General features: G+C 40.3%; 1 protein-coding gene across 1 annotated transcript in view; it reads right to left on the bottom strand.

Moving 5' to 3' along the window:
* Positions 1-16,217, bottom strand: part of LOC139405994 (ly6/PLAUR domain-containing protein 1-like) — a 47,322-nt gene extending 31,105 nt beyond the window's left edge. The window contains exons 1-2 of the mRNA XM_071148450.1: positions 16,147-16,217; positions 6,073-6,207 (exon numbers count right to left, since the gene is read on the bottom strand). Coding sequence (XP_071004551.1) covers positions 6,073-6,207; positions 16,147-16,195 — 184 coding nt within the window. The 5' untranslated portion in view covers positions 16,196-16,217. The remainder of the gene's footprint in view (positions 1-6,072; positions 6,208-16,146) is intronic.
* Between the last annotated feature and the right edge of the window lie 419 nt (positions 16,218-16,636).

Raw genomic sequence — 16,636 nt, 5'->3', positions numbered from 1 at the left:
CCAGCCGCACCAATGTGTCGGAGGAAACACCGTGCACCCGGCAATCTTGGTTAGCACGCACTGCGCCCATGCCCGCCACAGTATTATATAATTATATATATATATATATATATTATATAATAACTAGTATAATAACCAATATTATTGCACTGTCGGAGCTAGAAGCACAAGCATTTCGCTACACCCGCAATAACATCTGCTAATCACATGTATGTGACCACAACAATTTGATATGATTTGGATTTGAAGGGGTCAAATAATAAATATTTAAAACACTATCTGGTTTGCCTTGCCTGAAGAAGATAATGTTCACAAAACACATTGAATGCACTATAACCAGTTCATTTGTCTCTGTGGTTTAATTTCTGAAGAGAATCCATGTTAAAATGGCTCATGTTACGTAAGTCTACAACTTCAGATATTTTTACATGCAAGGATTTTCAACAACTATTTTTACCCGAGGTTTATAATGCTCAGTCAGAGTATTGGAGCCACGTGATACACAAATGAGATGTTCTACTTGCAACAGTTAGGCAAATTATTTATTATCACTGTTTAACATGCTTTACCTTCTCCCCACTACTTGTTGTTATTAAATATTGAAAGGGTTTTATGTAAATTAGTTGGGTTTCCAATTCTGACTTGGACACAATAGCTCCGCTGAATGATTTAATGTTATATTTTCACCTTCATCACAGTTATTCTGGCTAACTGACTATGATTTTGAATGCTGATTAATACTGCACTGGTGAATACACAAGGGATATGACGTGGTAGGTGGAACAACTCAGGATGATGGAGGAACAGGTTGCTAAGGTGGATAAAAAAATTGGCACACCGCTTTGGAAGGAAAGTTCCCAACAACCGAGACCTATTGTGGCCAGGTTGACCCATTACAAAATGAATTCTGAAAAGAGGAAGGGAACTGAAGGAACAACATTCTTTATCAATGAGCAATATTCTGGCGAGATCATGGATAGGATGCGCTTACTATAGCCTAAACTTAAACACCACAGGGCACAGGGCCAGAAAGTGCGCCTGGTGTTGGACAAGCGGTACATTAACAACCAACTCTTCAGGGATTCCAATATCACGACCTGGATGTGAGTAACCATGCCGAGCCAGTAATTGTGGATATGTGAAACCATAATCGTCCACGAGTGACAATTATTATTATAATTATTACAAAATGTTTTTGTCTGGATGAAAATGCACTTAAATGATATAGGACTGAATAACACTTCATTATGGGCGCTATCAGAAGGGGCAAATCAGTAGGCTGGCTATTGATGCGGATGACAATACAGCAAATATAGTCATTGTCTGTATAGTCTATTGATATACAGTTGAAGTCGGAAGTTTACATACACGCCGAGTTTAAATGTATTTGGCTAAGGTGTATGTAAACTTCCGACTTCAACTGTATGGGGCCAGTCAGCTATTTGGCATATGTTGTGTAATGAAAGAGAATTGTATCTTTAGTTGTGATATTGTGTTAGAAGTTATTGATTAGGCTACTACTATAAGTGATTGCTTATGTCTGCAACTCACAACAGATGTTCATCGAATGAATAGGCAAATGGGACACTGATGGATTGGAAGTAGAGTCCTTATGTAAGGGCAAATATAAGTGCACTTCAGCTCACCCACGTTTTCAGTAGGCCTTCATGAAGAAATGACAGGCTAGGACCTATATGAACAACAACAGAAATACGCAGGCCTACTGTTTTTGATGCACATCAGCCTTGGGCCCATCTTCTCTTCTTTGTCTGTGAATTCTTCTCTTCCATTTAGGTGGTTATGTGTAAAGCCCAATGTAGGATTTCAAAGTTATGGTTCATTGATTATGGACAATCAGGCTTATACATTGTGCATAATGAGTTGAAAATATAGCCCATTACAGCTGCAGCCATGTGATAAAATGAATTACTGGCAGTAATTGTCACTATGGTATTCAGTCGCACCGCACTCGGCCGACAGCTTAGGGGAAATTCTTTGAAATACAAGCTACTCCTGTAAACCAGTTATGGTATGAGGCAGCCAATATGATGGTTGATTGTTTAGACTAGACTATTGTTAGTACATGTAATATATACAGTGCCTTGCGAAAGTATTCGGCCCCCTTGAACTTTGCGACCTTTTGCCACATTTCAGGCTTCAAACATAAAGATATAAAACTGTATTTTTTTGTGAAGAATCAACAACAAGTGGGACACAATCATGAAGTGGAACGACATTTATTGGATATTTCAAACTTTTTTAACAAATCAAAAACTGAAAAATTGGGCGTGCAAAATTATTCAGCCCCTTTACTTTCAATGCAGCAAACTCTCTCCAGAAGTTCAGTGAGTATCTCTGAATGATCCAATGTTGACCTAAATGACTAATGATGATAAATAAAATCCACCTGTGTGTAATCAAGTCTCCGTATAAATGCACCTGCACTGTGATAGTCTCAGAGGTCCGTTAAAAGTGCAGAGAGCATCATGAAGAACAAGGAACACACCAGGCAGGTCCGAGATACTGTTGTGAAGAAGTTTAAAGCCGGATTTGGATACAAAAATATTTCCCAAGCTTTAAACATCCCAAGGAGCACTGTGCAAGCGATAATATTGAAATGGAAGGAGTATCAGACCACTGCAAATCTACCAAGACCTGGCCGTCCCTCTAAACTTTCAGCTCATACAAGGAGAAGACTGATCAGAGATGCAGCCAAGAGGCCCATGACCACTCTGGATGAACTGCAGAGATCTACAGCTGAGGTGGGAGACTCTGTCCATAGGACAACAATCAGTCGTATTTTGCACAAATCTGGCCTTTATGGAAGAGTGGCAAGAAAGCCATTTCTTAAAGATATCCATAAAAAGTGTTGTTTAAAGTTTGCCACAAGCCACCTGGGAGACACACCAAACATGTGGAAGAAGGTGCTCTGGTCAGATGAAACCAAAATGTAACTTTTTGGCAACAATGCAAAATGTTATGTTTGGCGTGAAAGCAACACCCTGAACACCCCATCCCCACTGTCAAACATGGTGGTGGCAGCATCATGGTTTGGGCCTGCTTTTCTTCAGCAGGGACAGGGAAGATGGTTAAAATTGATGGGAAGATGGATGGAGCCAAATACAGGACCATTCTGGAAGAAAACCTGATGGAGTCTGCAAAAGACCTGAGACTGGGACGGAGATTTGTCTTCCAACAAGACAATGATCCAAAACATAAAGCAAAATCTACAATGGAATGGTTAAAAAATAAACATATCCAGGTATTAGAATGGCCAAGTCAAAGTCCAGACCTGAATCCAATCGAGAATCTGTGGAAAGAACTGAAAACTGCTGTTCACAAATGCTCTCCATCCAACCTCACTGAGCTCGAGCTGTTTTGCAAGGAGGAATGGGAAAAAATGTCAGTCTCTCGATGTGCAAAACTGATAGAGACATACCCCAAGCGACTTACAGCTGTAATCGCAGCAAAAGGTGGCGCTACAAAGTATTAACTTAAGGGGGCTGAATAATTTTGCACGCCCAATTTTTCAGTTTTTGATTTGTTAAAAAAGTTTGAAATATCCAATAAATGTCGTTCCACTTCATGATTGTGTCCCACTTGTTGTTGATTCTTCACAAAAAAATACAGTTTTATATCTTTATGTTTGAAGCCTGAAATGTGGCAAAAGGTTGCAAAGTTCAAGGGGGCCGAATACTTTCGCAAGGCACTGTACTTATCAAAAATATAAACACAACAAGTAAAGTGTTGGTCCCATGTTTCATGAGCTGAAATAAAGCATCCCAGAAATGTTCCATACGCACAACTGGCTCTAACCAAAATAGAAAGAGGAGTGGCTCAAACCAGAAGAAAAAAATTTGTGGAGCGGCCCCGGTGCACAACTGAGCGAGAGGACAAGTAGTAACCAAAAAAGTGTTAAACAAATCTAAATGTATTTTATATCTTCAAAGTAGCCACCTTTTGCCTTGATGACAGCTTTGCACAGTCTTGGCATTCTCTCAACCATCCTCATGAGGTAGTCACCTGGAATGCATTTCAAATAACAGGTGTGCCTAGATAAAAGTTAATTTTTTGAATTTATTTCCTTTTTGATGCGTTTGAGCCAATCAGTTGTGTTGTGACAAGTTAGGGGTGGTATACAGAAAATAGCCCTATTTGGTAAAAGACCAAGTCCATATTATGGCAAGAACAGCTCAAATTAGCAAAGAAAAAGAAAAATTACAGTCCATCATTACCTTAAGACAAGAAGGTCAGTCAATATGGAACATTTCGAGAACTTTGAAAGTTTCTTCAAGTGCAGTCGCAATAACCATCAAGCGCTATGATACAGCTGGCTCTCATGAGGACTGCCACAGGAAAGGAAGACCCAGAGTTACCTCTGCTGCAGAGGATAAGTTCATTAGAGTTCCCAGCCTCGGAAATTGCAGCCCAAAGAAATGCTTCTCACAGAGTTCAAGTAACAGACACAACTCAACATCAACTGTTTAGAAGAGACTGCGTGAATCAGGCCTTCATGGTCGAATTGCTGCAAAGAAACCACTACTAAAGGACACCAATAAGAAGAATAGACTTGCTTGGTCCAAGAAACATCAGCAATCGACATTAGACTGCTGGAAATCTGTCCTTTGGTCTGATGAGTCCAAATTTGAGATTTTGGTTCCAACCAAAATTGGTGAAATGCAGAGTAGGTGAATGGATGATCGCCGCATGTGTGGTTCCCAACATGAAGCATGGAGGAGGTGTGATGGTGTGGGGATGCTTTGCGTGTGACACTGTCTGTGATTTATTTAGAATTCAAGTTACAGTTAACCAGCATGCCTACTACAGTATTCTGCAGTGATACGCCATCCCATCTGGTTTGCGCTTAGTGGAACTATAATATGTTTTTCAACAGGACAATGACCCAACACACCTCCAGGCTGTGTAAGGGGTACTTGACCAAGAAGGAGAGTGATGGAGTGCTGCATCAGATGACCTGGCCTCCAAAATCACCCGACCTCAACCCCATTGAGATGGTTTGGGATGAGTTGGACCGCAGAGTGAAGGAAAAGCAGCCAACAAGTGCTCAGCATATGTGGGAACTCCTTCAAGACTGTTGAAAAAACATTCCAGGTGAAGCTGGTTGATTGAATGCCAAGAGTGTCCAAAGGTGTCATCAAAGCAAAGGGTTGCTACTTTGAAGAATCTAAAATGTAACATATATTTTGATTTGTTTAGGTTACTACATGATTCGGTATGTGTAATTTAATTGTTTTTATGTCTTCACTATTATTCTAACAATGTAGAAAATAGTCAAAATAAAGAAAAACCATTGAGTGAATAGGGGTGACCAAACTTTTCACTGGTGCTGTATGTGTAACAATAAAACAGTAACAACAAAAATGTAAAAACGAAGTTACTTTTGTCCTCTAACGAAGGGGGGTGCACTGCAGGAATTTTGCCTGTCATCAGAACCATTGACTAAACATGGGCTAATTCAAGCTGTGCTGATCCAAGATCTGTGAAGTCAGCAAACTATAGAAGTTTAGCAGGCTATCTAGGAGCTCAGGTGGATAGATTGATGCCAGACCCACAGAGTCCAAATTTGTTGAATCATTGTTGTTTCCACATAATTTCCAAAGAATTCAATGTGATTAAGTTCAATGAATGTGGAAAACTGACTGGATTTTCTATAAGTAATCAACAGAAGGGAATTTAGTCATTTTTCACCCAATTGTTTACCTATATTCATTGACAGGGTGACATTTTTGGTTGAATTCATGTTAGTTGACATCTCAACCAATGTAACTCAAAACTAGACGTTTAACTGATGTCTTTGCCAAGTGGGGTAAAGTCCTTCATGTTTATTTGAATGCATTCAGGTCTTTTTCAAACTCACAGAGCGGATCTCCAACCATTTATGTATTATGTTTGTACACGTTACAGATAGAAGGCACCTTGCGGAAAGATTTTGACGCAATCGTCAAGACCAAACAACCCAAAACACACCTTCTTGGCTCGATTGGCCTACTGTATGCTTCTCGCAGAGTAGAAGGGTTGAAGTCAAGTAAGTTCATATCATATGTGGCTTACCGTCTTCCTTCACCAGTACCTCCTTCTGACACATGTCCTGCACGTTGACAGTGCAGTTGACGATGAACTCGGGTGTGGAGCAGTCATTGTGAGTGACCTCTTCACACTGATAACACTGGATCTGCAGTGCCAGCCCTGCAACATACGTGAGAAACACAGGTTTTCCATTGCAAATCTGTTCCTAATTGACATACCTGTATGAATCAAGTTTTTTTGGAAAGAACTCAAAATCCATTACAATTCAATACAAAGGTATAAAGTGAGACATTAGTATACCCATAGACAACAAAATATACTGTGCAAAGAACACATACAGTATGGCATGGTATGGTCAAACTATGAAACAGTTCACAAATATCAGACATGTGCAGACATGTCCAAACTATATAACTCATGTGGATCTCAGCCTTATTTTTTCACTACTTCTCCAACTATAGTCCAATCCTGCACTTTGGCACATTTGACGTTTTTTTCCTCTGAAAATATTTTGATATCGGCTAATATGACAAGATTCCTGTTACAACTTCAGCTGCAATTAATGTGGCTAAGTCATACAGTATAATCATAAAAGATGTATTGTAATTCAACAAAATCCTATAACTTGACATCAGCAGAAGTGAAACATTCACCTGATGCATTGTGCATGTTGGAGAGTGTGCTCCCCTGACAGAACATCAGATATCGGACATTTTTTCTTAACAGGCCATTGTGTCGCCCAACAAATCACACGAGCATCAGAAAGCCTTGTCAGACCTTATTCAACTTGAAAATGGACCTGAAAAAAAAATCTAAATGTAGCTTATTCACCTAAATGTAGCTTATTCACCTTATTTACCAACTATGACCACAGCAAGCAACTTCATCCAGCTACAGTTGAGTAGTGACTGGGTTTAAAATAAAAATGTAAAGGGAACAAGTTGACTGCACAATGAGCACTGCTCCATCATCCAGTGTGCAACAGTATGCCCCATCCAAATGTCACTCATTTTCTGGAGTTCTGCTTTGGTAAACATACATCTTAAACTGTTAATAAGGGCAGACAGTTGGGAAATTGCCATGTCAGGGTACATGGGCGTTTTTTTCCAGGTACCCAGGGGAAAGTTACACTAATTCAGTCAAACCAGGTTTCAGGGATACATCAAAAACGACATTCTTGGCAGGCAGAGAGAAACATTTGATATGCAGCACAGGAGAGCTCTATTAGCATTAAACTCCCTCTATTACGTGAGCAAAACAAATTATGTTGATGTCATTCAATGTTAAGCAATAGAATGAGGCTACCAAACATAATATATTCCCAGTGCATAATTTGTAAATCGGGAGGTGCCTGAGCAAAATGTAAGCACGGTAGTGTTGTGAAATAGGGAGCTCTGAGGTACCGGAACGCATGAGAAAAAAAATCACCTTTATAGTAAAACATTGCATGCATATCATTGCATTTGCGTAGTGGCATAGAGCAGTAGAGTAGAGGCACTTGCAAAAGTTGCACACATGGAGAACATTTTTAGTGGTCAACGGTTTGGGGAAAATGTGGCTTTTTATAAATGCATTTCATGCAATTCTACATAATTTTACATGACTGGAGACGTTGGCATAATCTTTTTTAATGACTTGTTCAAAACATGGGAACTCTTAACTGGGAAATCTCTGACTTCTGACTTTAGTGCATTCAAGACAACTGAAAACTCTGGGGAAAAAAGTTGTTTTGAACTGTCATCCAACACGGAATTCCAAGTCGGGAGCTCAGGCCTCTTTCTAGAGCTCCGACTTTCTAACATGAAGATCACTGACGTCATGATTCAACCTCGTTTTTTCCAGAGTTCCCAGTTGTCATGAAAGCACCATAATACCACACAAATGATGGAAATGACAGGCTACTTGACACTGACATCAATAAAATTGGCCTTGTGTTGTATCCATCAATAGCCTAGGCCTAGGTGTGTGCAGACACACAATGTAGCCTACAATATCAGGAGGAAAATGCTTTCCATCTTTACTGACTCACTCAATGATGCGCAGCTCACTCGCTGGTGATGGCCGATGTGCTCGTGCTAAAAGCCTCTCTCTCGCTCTATCTCCTTTTACTTTAAAAATAATAGGCCTATTTGAAAGTTGATCAAATATTTTGGTAGCCTACAGCAGACAGATTAGAGACATCTCTTTTCAGCAGGAGCCATTTGCTTTCCAACCTGTGTTTTCCAGCAATTGTATTTGAAATATTGCTAAAGGCCTGTTTTGTATGCATGCTGTTTGTTCACTAACAGATTTGCCGCGCGTTCTCGACTGTAGACTATGCCTTGTTATTGGGGTACACTCTACAGCTAGGCCAACATTTTTTTAAGAAGCTGATGGTCTGTGGCTAAATTATATGCTTTCTCGTGGTGTAGTAATCTATTATAAATCATTTCATTTATTTCTGAACAGACAGCAGTAACTCTATACATTTGGCAAATGTATTTCAATTTATCAGGGGTGCTGCAGCTCCTCCAGAACCCTTCGCACGCACAACAGTTTCACACTCAATTCGTGCAAATATGTACAAAAAGTATTTTTGCAGATTTTGTGCATTTTTGTGCATTTTTGTGTAGCTTAATTAGTGTGAAAAGAAACACATTTTTGAGCGACATTTTTCAACACATTACTGTAAATAAATGGACACTACCTGTTATAAAATGGAAATTGCTCTCCGTAAATAAATGCTCAGTCTAGGGGGGCTCCTGGGTGGCGCAGTGGTTAAGGGTGCTGTACTGCAGCACCAGCTGTGCCACCAGAGACTCTGGGTTTGCGCCCAGGCTCTATCGTAACCGGCCACAACCGGGAGGTCCATGGGGCGACGCACAATTAGCCTAGCGTCGTCCGGGTTACACTAGGGCTTGGCTGGTAGGGAAGTCCTTGTTTCACCAGTGACTCTTGTGGCAGGCCGGGCACAGTGTGGGCTAACCAAGGTTGCACGGTGGGCTGGCCTTATGACTTTAATGACTGGTCATAAACTCTCCTTCTGGACCTGCAGTATTGCATCTGATGTGTGTAGAGAGAGAATCTTGCCAAAACATCAAAAGATTGGGCATTGGAACATTAGTTTTCAAATCCAAATGTCTGGAATGTTTGGTGAGGACCCAAACAATACATCCTTTCAAAAGTTTATTGTTTTGTAACTCTACAAATGTATACGTCCCATTTATCAGATTTGAATGTTGTAAAACTTATATGATTAAATATTAAACTATTTGTGAGAAGATGAAATGTGATTTTAGCCTTCTAAATTAGATAATTGTTTTTATATAAACTTTTGCCAAGTCAGTAACCACACTCAAGTGAACACAGACATTGTTGCAACCTGATGGAACCGCCCTCCAAGGCGAGTGCATAAATGAATGGTATCAACATTTACATTAGACCAGAAAGCATGGAGTGGTGGCTACACATTGAAATGGTTTAGAACCACAAGACCAAAAAATGGTAAGACTCAAACTCTCGAGTGAAGAAGATAAAGACTACATCGCAACATTCAGTCTGCAGCTGTTTAAGTAGTTTAGTCTAGTAAACTCAACCCAAAGAACCCCACATGTGTTCTCTGATGTATCCAGTCTAACGAACACTCAAAGACAAAAAGCCTACGACAACTGGGGACATGTGACCTCTGGAGGACAACCAGAGACTTACACAACCAGAGACTTAAATCAAACTACTCGCCATAGACGGACGGGAGATTTCAACAGAGAGACGACAAAGACCTACAAGCGTAAATATGTGTTGCATTTCTAAATCCGAATGAGCGGTTGTTAGGGTGCTAAATATCCATATTTATGATGAGCCGATTTTTCCACATGTATGTACAAGCAGCCCACTCTCTGTCTCTCCCGCTCTTTCTTTTCCCATCCCTTTCATTGTGTAACAAGCCGTCATATCGGGTTAGCCCACTAGGGACTTTTCATTGCATTATGTTAGTAATCAATTCAACTTATGTATGTTTGTGTTTATGTATTTCTGTGTGATTATTTAGTTAGTTAGTAAATAAATAATTAAGCCAATTTGTGTTTGGCTGAATTATCATTTAGACCAGGGTTCGTGCAGATATCCAAGAATTTTGCGACGTTCAGAATGAGACTGATATGAAGAAATAATGATTAATGGATGACTGGTATGATAACGATATTTGTTTATTTTTTTTACCTTTATTTAACGAGGCAAGTCAGTTAAGAACAAATTCTTATTTTCAATGACAGCCTAGGAACAGTGGGTTAACTGCCTGTTCAGGGTCAGAACGACAGATTTGTACCTTGTCAGCTCGGGGATTCCCACTAGGCTACCCTGCCGCCCCAAGATGCATATCAGATATATTCTGCACCTACAACACCAGGTGTCGCAGGAAGGCCAAGAAGATCATCAGGGACCCCAGCCACCCAAACCATGCCCTGTTTTCCATGATTCAATCACTCAGACACGGGCAGTACAGGAGCATCATGGCAAAAACTGGGAGACTGGCCAATAGTTTCTACCCTCAGACCGCTAAATAGCCACCACTAGTCAGCTACCTGCTGCTCCCCTAGGGACATACCACCCCCTCAACAAGCTTTTACTCAGCCCAATATTCTCAACATACCAGTGTCAACATTGTATATTTCTTTCATTATTGGTTTTAAATGTTTTTAACCCTTTTTGTGTACGATCACATATTTGTGATCATTGTTGAGTGGTCCCTGCAGCATACCATTGCAAATATGTGTTTGGAAGAGTTGTCTGAAAAGCATCTAAACAATGTTTTGTACTGATGGGAAATAAAGGTCTTCACAACATAAATTCCTAAATTTCACCTTTTTATTGTAAAAGATAAATGCACATTTCATCATCCAAGCATCACATGGAACACATCCACAGCCAAATTCATTCCATTAACCAGTCTAAATAACAGGTTGCGCTGACAACAAACAAAACATAAGTTAGCGACCTAACATCTCTGGTGAGCAGATGGGAGAAATGTAATATTGTTTAGAAAGAGATGCCTGTCAGCTAAGCTAACAGCAGCTAAATTATTTGATGGCAGCCATGGTTGTTTATTTTTGACAAGCAAAAACTCAATCCCAGAATGCTATTCACTATAACACGCAAATAAACAAAGTTACGGTCAAAGATGGCTGTGTCCGTTGCCTGAAAAATTTAGCTTTGGTCACTTTTCAGCATAATGCACATCTTCGATGTACTTGTTACTGTATATACAAGAACCGGAGGACATGACTTGACAAGTCATTTACAGTATTAGACAAATCGCATTGCAAATGAAATGTTATCACCTCACAGATCATCACCCTAAATACTAGCCTAACAGTAGAGCAAAAACTAAACAGGGATGGAACCGTTTGTGGGGGTGTTCATTTAATTTGTAGGGGTTTTCAAGTCCATGGGAGGGAAGGTGTCGTGGGGGGATATGATGCAGGAAATATTACTATAGGGGATTTATCAATAAAAGGGGGGCAAACCCAGGAGTTTATGCTAAATAAAACCCCTGGAAAGGGGGCTCTGCGCTGGCAACCCTGAGGTACCATAGTAACAACCTGATGTCTTGAACACGGCAACTGGGAAATCTCCAATTTCTGACTTTAGTGTGTTCAAGACAACTGGGAACTTGTACAAAAATGAGCATTGACTGGGAAAAATCGTTTAACGGTTATCCAACTCGTAACTCCATCCGGGGAACTCTGGCTTCTTGTTAGAGCTCTGACTTTTCCGATCTGAAGCTCACTGACATCATGATTTGACCTCGTATTTTCAGAGTCCCCAGTTGTCGTGAAAGCACAAGTCAGTCGAGTAAATTATCACTTCATCTCGTTTCGTTATAAAAATTTTGGTCTGACAGATGCTTTCGTGACAAACATGGCGCCACACATGGCTTAGCATTAGCTCATCATAATCAGTACAACCTTCAAAAAAGTATTCTAAACACGTGTCTATTACAATCTTTGCAAGATTCTTCACCAATACTTGAAAATGTGAATAAAACAAATACGTTACGCTCCATACATGCATATGGTATGCTACAGTAGAAACAACAAAACAATATACAGAAAATAAGGCACTTACTTTGATAGGAACGCACACATGTGCATTCGCAGAGTTTGTTTTCCTTAAAAAATAAATAAAAGGTCATGCGGGTGCCAGACAGAAAATGTGCCAGGTGCAGTGGTGAAAGAAGTACCCAATTTTGATACTTGAGTAAAAGTAAAGATACCTTTTTAATAGAAAATGACACGTGAAAGTCACCCAGTTAAATACTACTTGAGTAAAACTCAAAAGTATTTGGTTTTAAATATAGTAAATGTCTAGTCACAGAGGATTTTCTTCTGAATAAATGGCATAGCACTTTCCATTCCGCTTCAGGCAACTTTGATGTAAGGCTTGATCCTACCTGTAGTGACTACTTCTGTCATTCCCATTGTTGCTTATCCATTGTTCACTAGATATATCAATGTAATTACACCCAACACAATGTTGAAAAACAGAATGCTTCCCACCACTAGATCATTTAACTAGACGTGAGCTGGACGTGAGCCCAACGCTGCCAACAATATAGCAGAAGAAATTGCAACAGGGACTCTAACCAGGGCTCATACATAGCAAAGTGAGCTCTAACAGCCATTGACGTGAAAGCCTAGTAGGCCTCTGGGCAGAGGCAGTAGGCCTACAATGTTGGCATATGCCTTGTTACAATAGCCTAAGTCTATAACATGATTGACATGACCGTAAAAATCATCATGAAACAGCCTTGGAAGTGCCATTAGTGTAAGCAAACATAATTCATTATTTTACATTAACCTGTTTAACTGCATTGATATGGCTTAATTGATAATTGCAAATACCATGCAGTTGCACCAGGGGAATTTAAACCAAACAGATTTTTGCAGGTCTTCTGTTTCCCCACATTTAATGATTAATTAATTTCCCATAATGGAAATGTATCCCATTTCCCCAATCAAATAACTTCCTCAATACCACAAAAAAAAAAAAGACAAATACAGCTATAACCCCAATTTGGCAACCCTCATAAATCCGACATAGCACCAGTTTCCAAAAGTATTAAGAAAAAACAAGCACAGAAAACAGCATTGGCATGAATAATAATAAAAAAAAATGTAAGACTACTATTTTATTCTAAGTATTTCGATGACAACCTGGTTGTTAACAATATTGGGTTGTTAACACGTTTTTTTATATAAATAAATGTGGGACACAAAAAACCCATTGCAGAACACCATTGCCCAAAACGCATTGCTCCAATAACTTTCAAAAGATTTTTTCCAAAGTTTGCCCCCCAAAAACGCATTTTTCTATGAATGAAGTCGCACAAAAATGTGTGTATTTTCCAACAAATTAAGTTGAACAAAAATGTGTGTATTTTCACATGAATTAAGCGACACAAAACCACATAAAAAGGCACAACATCTGCTGAAATACTTTCTGTGCATATTTGAATGAATTGAGTGTGAGATTGTGTTGTTCTATAAGGAAATAAATAATGACGTGCAAAGCTGGAGAGATGAGAGTTGCCGGCTCATTCATGTCTATCAGAGCAGAGCGAGGGAGAGAGATCATAGAGCGTGAATCTCGTTTCAGTTCTAAGAGACACAGACGCACTTCTCATACGGCCACGGCCATGCGTTGGTCTCAAACATATAGTGCATTCGGAAAGTATTCAGACACCTTGACTTTTCCAGATTTTGTAACGTTACAGCCTTGTTTTAAAATTGATTAAATTTTTGTATTTCCTCAATCTACACACAATACCCCATAATGACAAAGTGAAAACAGATTTTTATACATTTTTGCAAATTCATTTCAAATAAATAACCGAAATACCTTATTTACATAAGTATTCAGACCTTTGCAATGAGACTTGAAATTGAGCTCAGGTGCATCCTGTTCAAATTGATCATCCTTGAGATGTTTCTCCAACTTGATTGGAGTCCACCTGTGGTAAATTCAATTAATTGGACATGATTTGGAACGGCACATACCTGACTATATAAGGTCCCACAGTTGACAGTGCATGTCAGAGCAAAAACCAAGCAATGAGGTCGAAGGAATTATCCACAGAGCTCCGAGACAGGATTGTGTCGAGGCACAGATCTGAGGAAGAGTACCAAAAAAATTCTGCAGCTTTGAAGTGCCCAAAAGAAAACAGTGGCCTCCATCATTCTTAAATGGAGGAATTTTAGAACCACCAAGACTCTTCCTAGAGCTGGCCGCCCAGTCAAACTGAGAAATTGTGGGAGAAGGGCCTTGGTCATGGAGGTGACCAGGAACCCGATGGTCACTCGGACAGAGCTCCCCCAGAGTACTTATGTGGAGATGGGAGAACCTTCTAGAAGGACAACCATCTCTGCAGTACTCCACCAATCAGGCCTTTATGGTAGAGTGGCCAGACGGAAGCCACTCCTCAGTAAAAGGCACATGACAGCCACTTGGAGTTTGCCAAAAGGCATCTAAAGACTCTCAGACCATGAGAAACAAGATTCTCTGGTCTGATGAAATCAAGATTGAACTCTTTGGCCTGAATGCCAAGCGTCACATCTGGAGGAAAGCTGGCACCATCCCTATGGTGAAGCATGGTGGTGGCAGCATCATGCTGTGGGGATGTTTTTCAGAGGCAGGCACTGGGAGACTACTCAGGATTGAGGCAAAGATGAACGGAGCAAAGTACAGAGAGATCCTTGATGAAAAGCATTCAGGACCTCAGACTGGGGTGAAGGTTCACCTTCCAACAACCCTAAGTACACAGCCAAGACAACGCAAGGGTGGCTTCGGGACAAGTCTCTGAATATCCTTGAGTGGCCCCACCAAAGCCCATACTTGAACCCGATAAGAACTTCTCTGAAGATAACTGAAAATAGCTGTGCGTTGACGCTCCCCATCCAACCTCACAGAGCTTGAGAGGATCTGCAGAGAAGAATGGGAGGAAACTCCCCAAATACTGGTGTGCCAAGCTTGTAGCGTCATACCCAAGAAGACTCAATGCTGTAATTGCTGCCAAAGGTGCTTCAAGAATTTCGAAAAATCTGTTTTTGCTTTGTCATGGAGTATTGTGTGTAAACTGATGAGGGGAAAAAATATTTAATACATTTTAGAATAAGGCTGTAACATAACAAAATGTGGAAAAAGTAAAGGGGTCTGAATACTTTCCGAATGCACAGTATGTTTGATACCAACGCATGGCCGTGGCTGTGTGAGAAGCGCGTGTGTCTCTCAGAACTAAAACGAGATTCAAGTTCTGTACTTTCCGAATGCACTGTAGGTTATATTGTTGCGCAAACCTTAAGAGCATTCGACTCAACCCGAATCAACTCGGGGTCTTTAGGATACCTAATTAAGAGGCAATTCAAATGAACTTTGTTCGCTTTTATTATATATTCACATGTATATATTTTTTATGATTATTTTTCATGCCATGAGAGGTACTGGATCCGGCCAAATAGGTCCTGGAACGAAACGGTCCAAAAAGGAGAGACGCCGGATCCTGTTACAGCAGCATCTGGCACAAATTAAGTATTCTCAAACGGGTAAGTGTAGTAGGCTACAAGGAATGGGTGATATAATATAAGCATCAATACGCACTAACGGATACCGGTTGCATACACTCCTTTGTCAAAATTATTTCGAACAGTGTTTCCATCTGTAAGCAGGCTTGTCTCATTCTCTTGACATCCACACACTGGTGTAAAGATAATAATTTTGCATTCCCACGTCAACAGTGCCAAACCGTGCGTAAAGACGCAGTAGGAGATATCACAGAGAAGTAAAAACTACCGAAAATGTTATCAACTTCCCCCCCTTTCAAATGAACCAAATTGCTTGCGCACCAGGGTAACCTACTGGCAATCAATGACCCACCTTGAGCTTATCTTCCTCTCCAGATATTGTTAGAGCGTTAAAACAATTAGTAAAACAAAACACGTTATTATTACTATGCCTACTCCATTTAGACGCATATCGTCTGGTATTACACATAATTTAGGTAGACTATCCATTGCATTCCAAAACGGCTTGCAGCGTTACAGTTAACAAATCCCGTGGGTAACATACCTGCTTTGAGGATAAACCAGAACAAAGTTGTATAAGTAAGCAGCCGCATTCTTTCGATGGTGTCGCTTGGGAAGGACACATTAGACCTGGTGATGTTGCGAGCAGTGCACAGTCCATTTATGGATCCGACGAACGTCCATGGTAGCCTCCCAAACGTTCAGTGCTGCGTACCTCTGATTCGACAGTGAGACCAGCCACGGCACTTGCCAGAGATAACTGGGAGGGGAGTGGCGGTCGCAAGTGTACAGTGTGATATGATTATGTGTTTAATCCCAAAATGTTATGATTTTAATCAGATTTCCAGTGCTAAAAAAGTAATCTATAACCAGGGGCGGACAGGGACAAAAATTCAGCCCTGGCATTTTAGTCACATCAGCGTGACACATTTCAATTGATCTATTCTGACTGAGTGACTGACAGAAAGTCAGAACAGGTATCACTCTCTTTGATGATTGCATTTGTGACTCACAACCTGGATTTGGTCTTATGT

This window comes from Oncorhynchus clarkii, chromosome 3 (assembly GCF_045791955.1).
Source record: "Oncorhynchus clarkii lewisi isolate Uvic-CL-2024 chromosome 3, UVic_Ocla_1.0, whole genome shotgun sequence".
NCBI classification, from domain to species: domain Eukaryota; kingdom Metazoa; phylum Chordata; class Actinopteri; order Salmoniformes; family Salmonidae; genus Oncorhynchus; species Oncorhynchus clarkii.
This window is presented reverse-complemented; position numbering and strand designations above follow the sequence as displayed.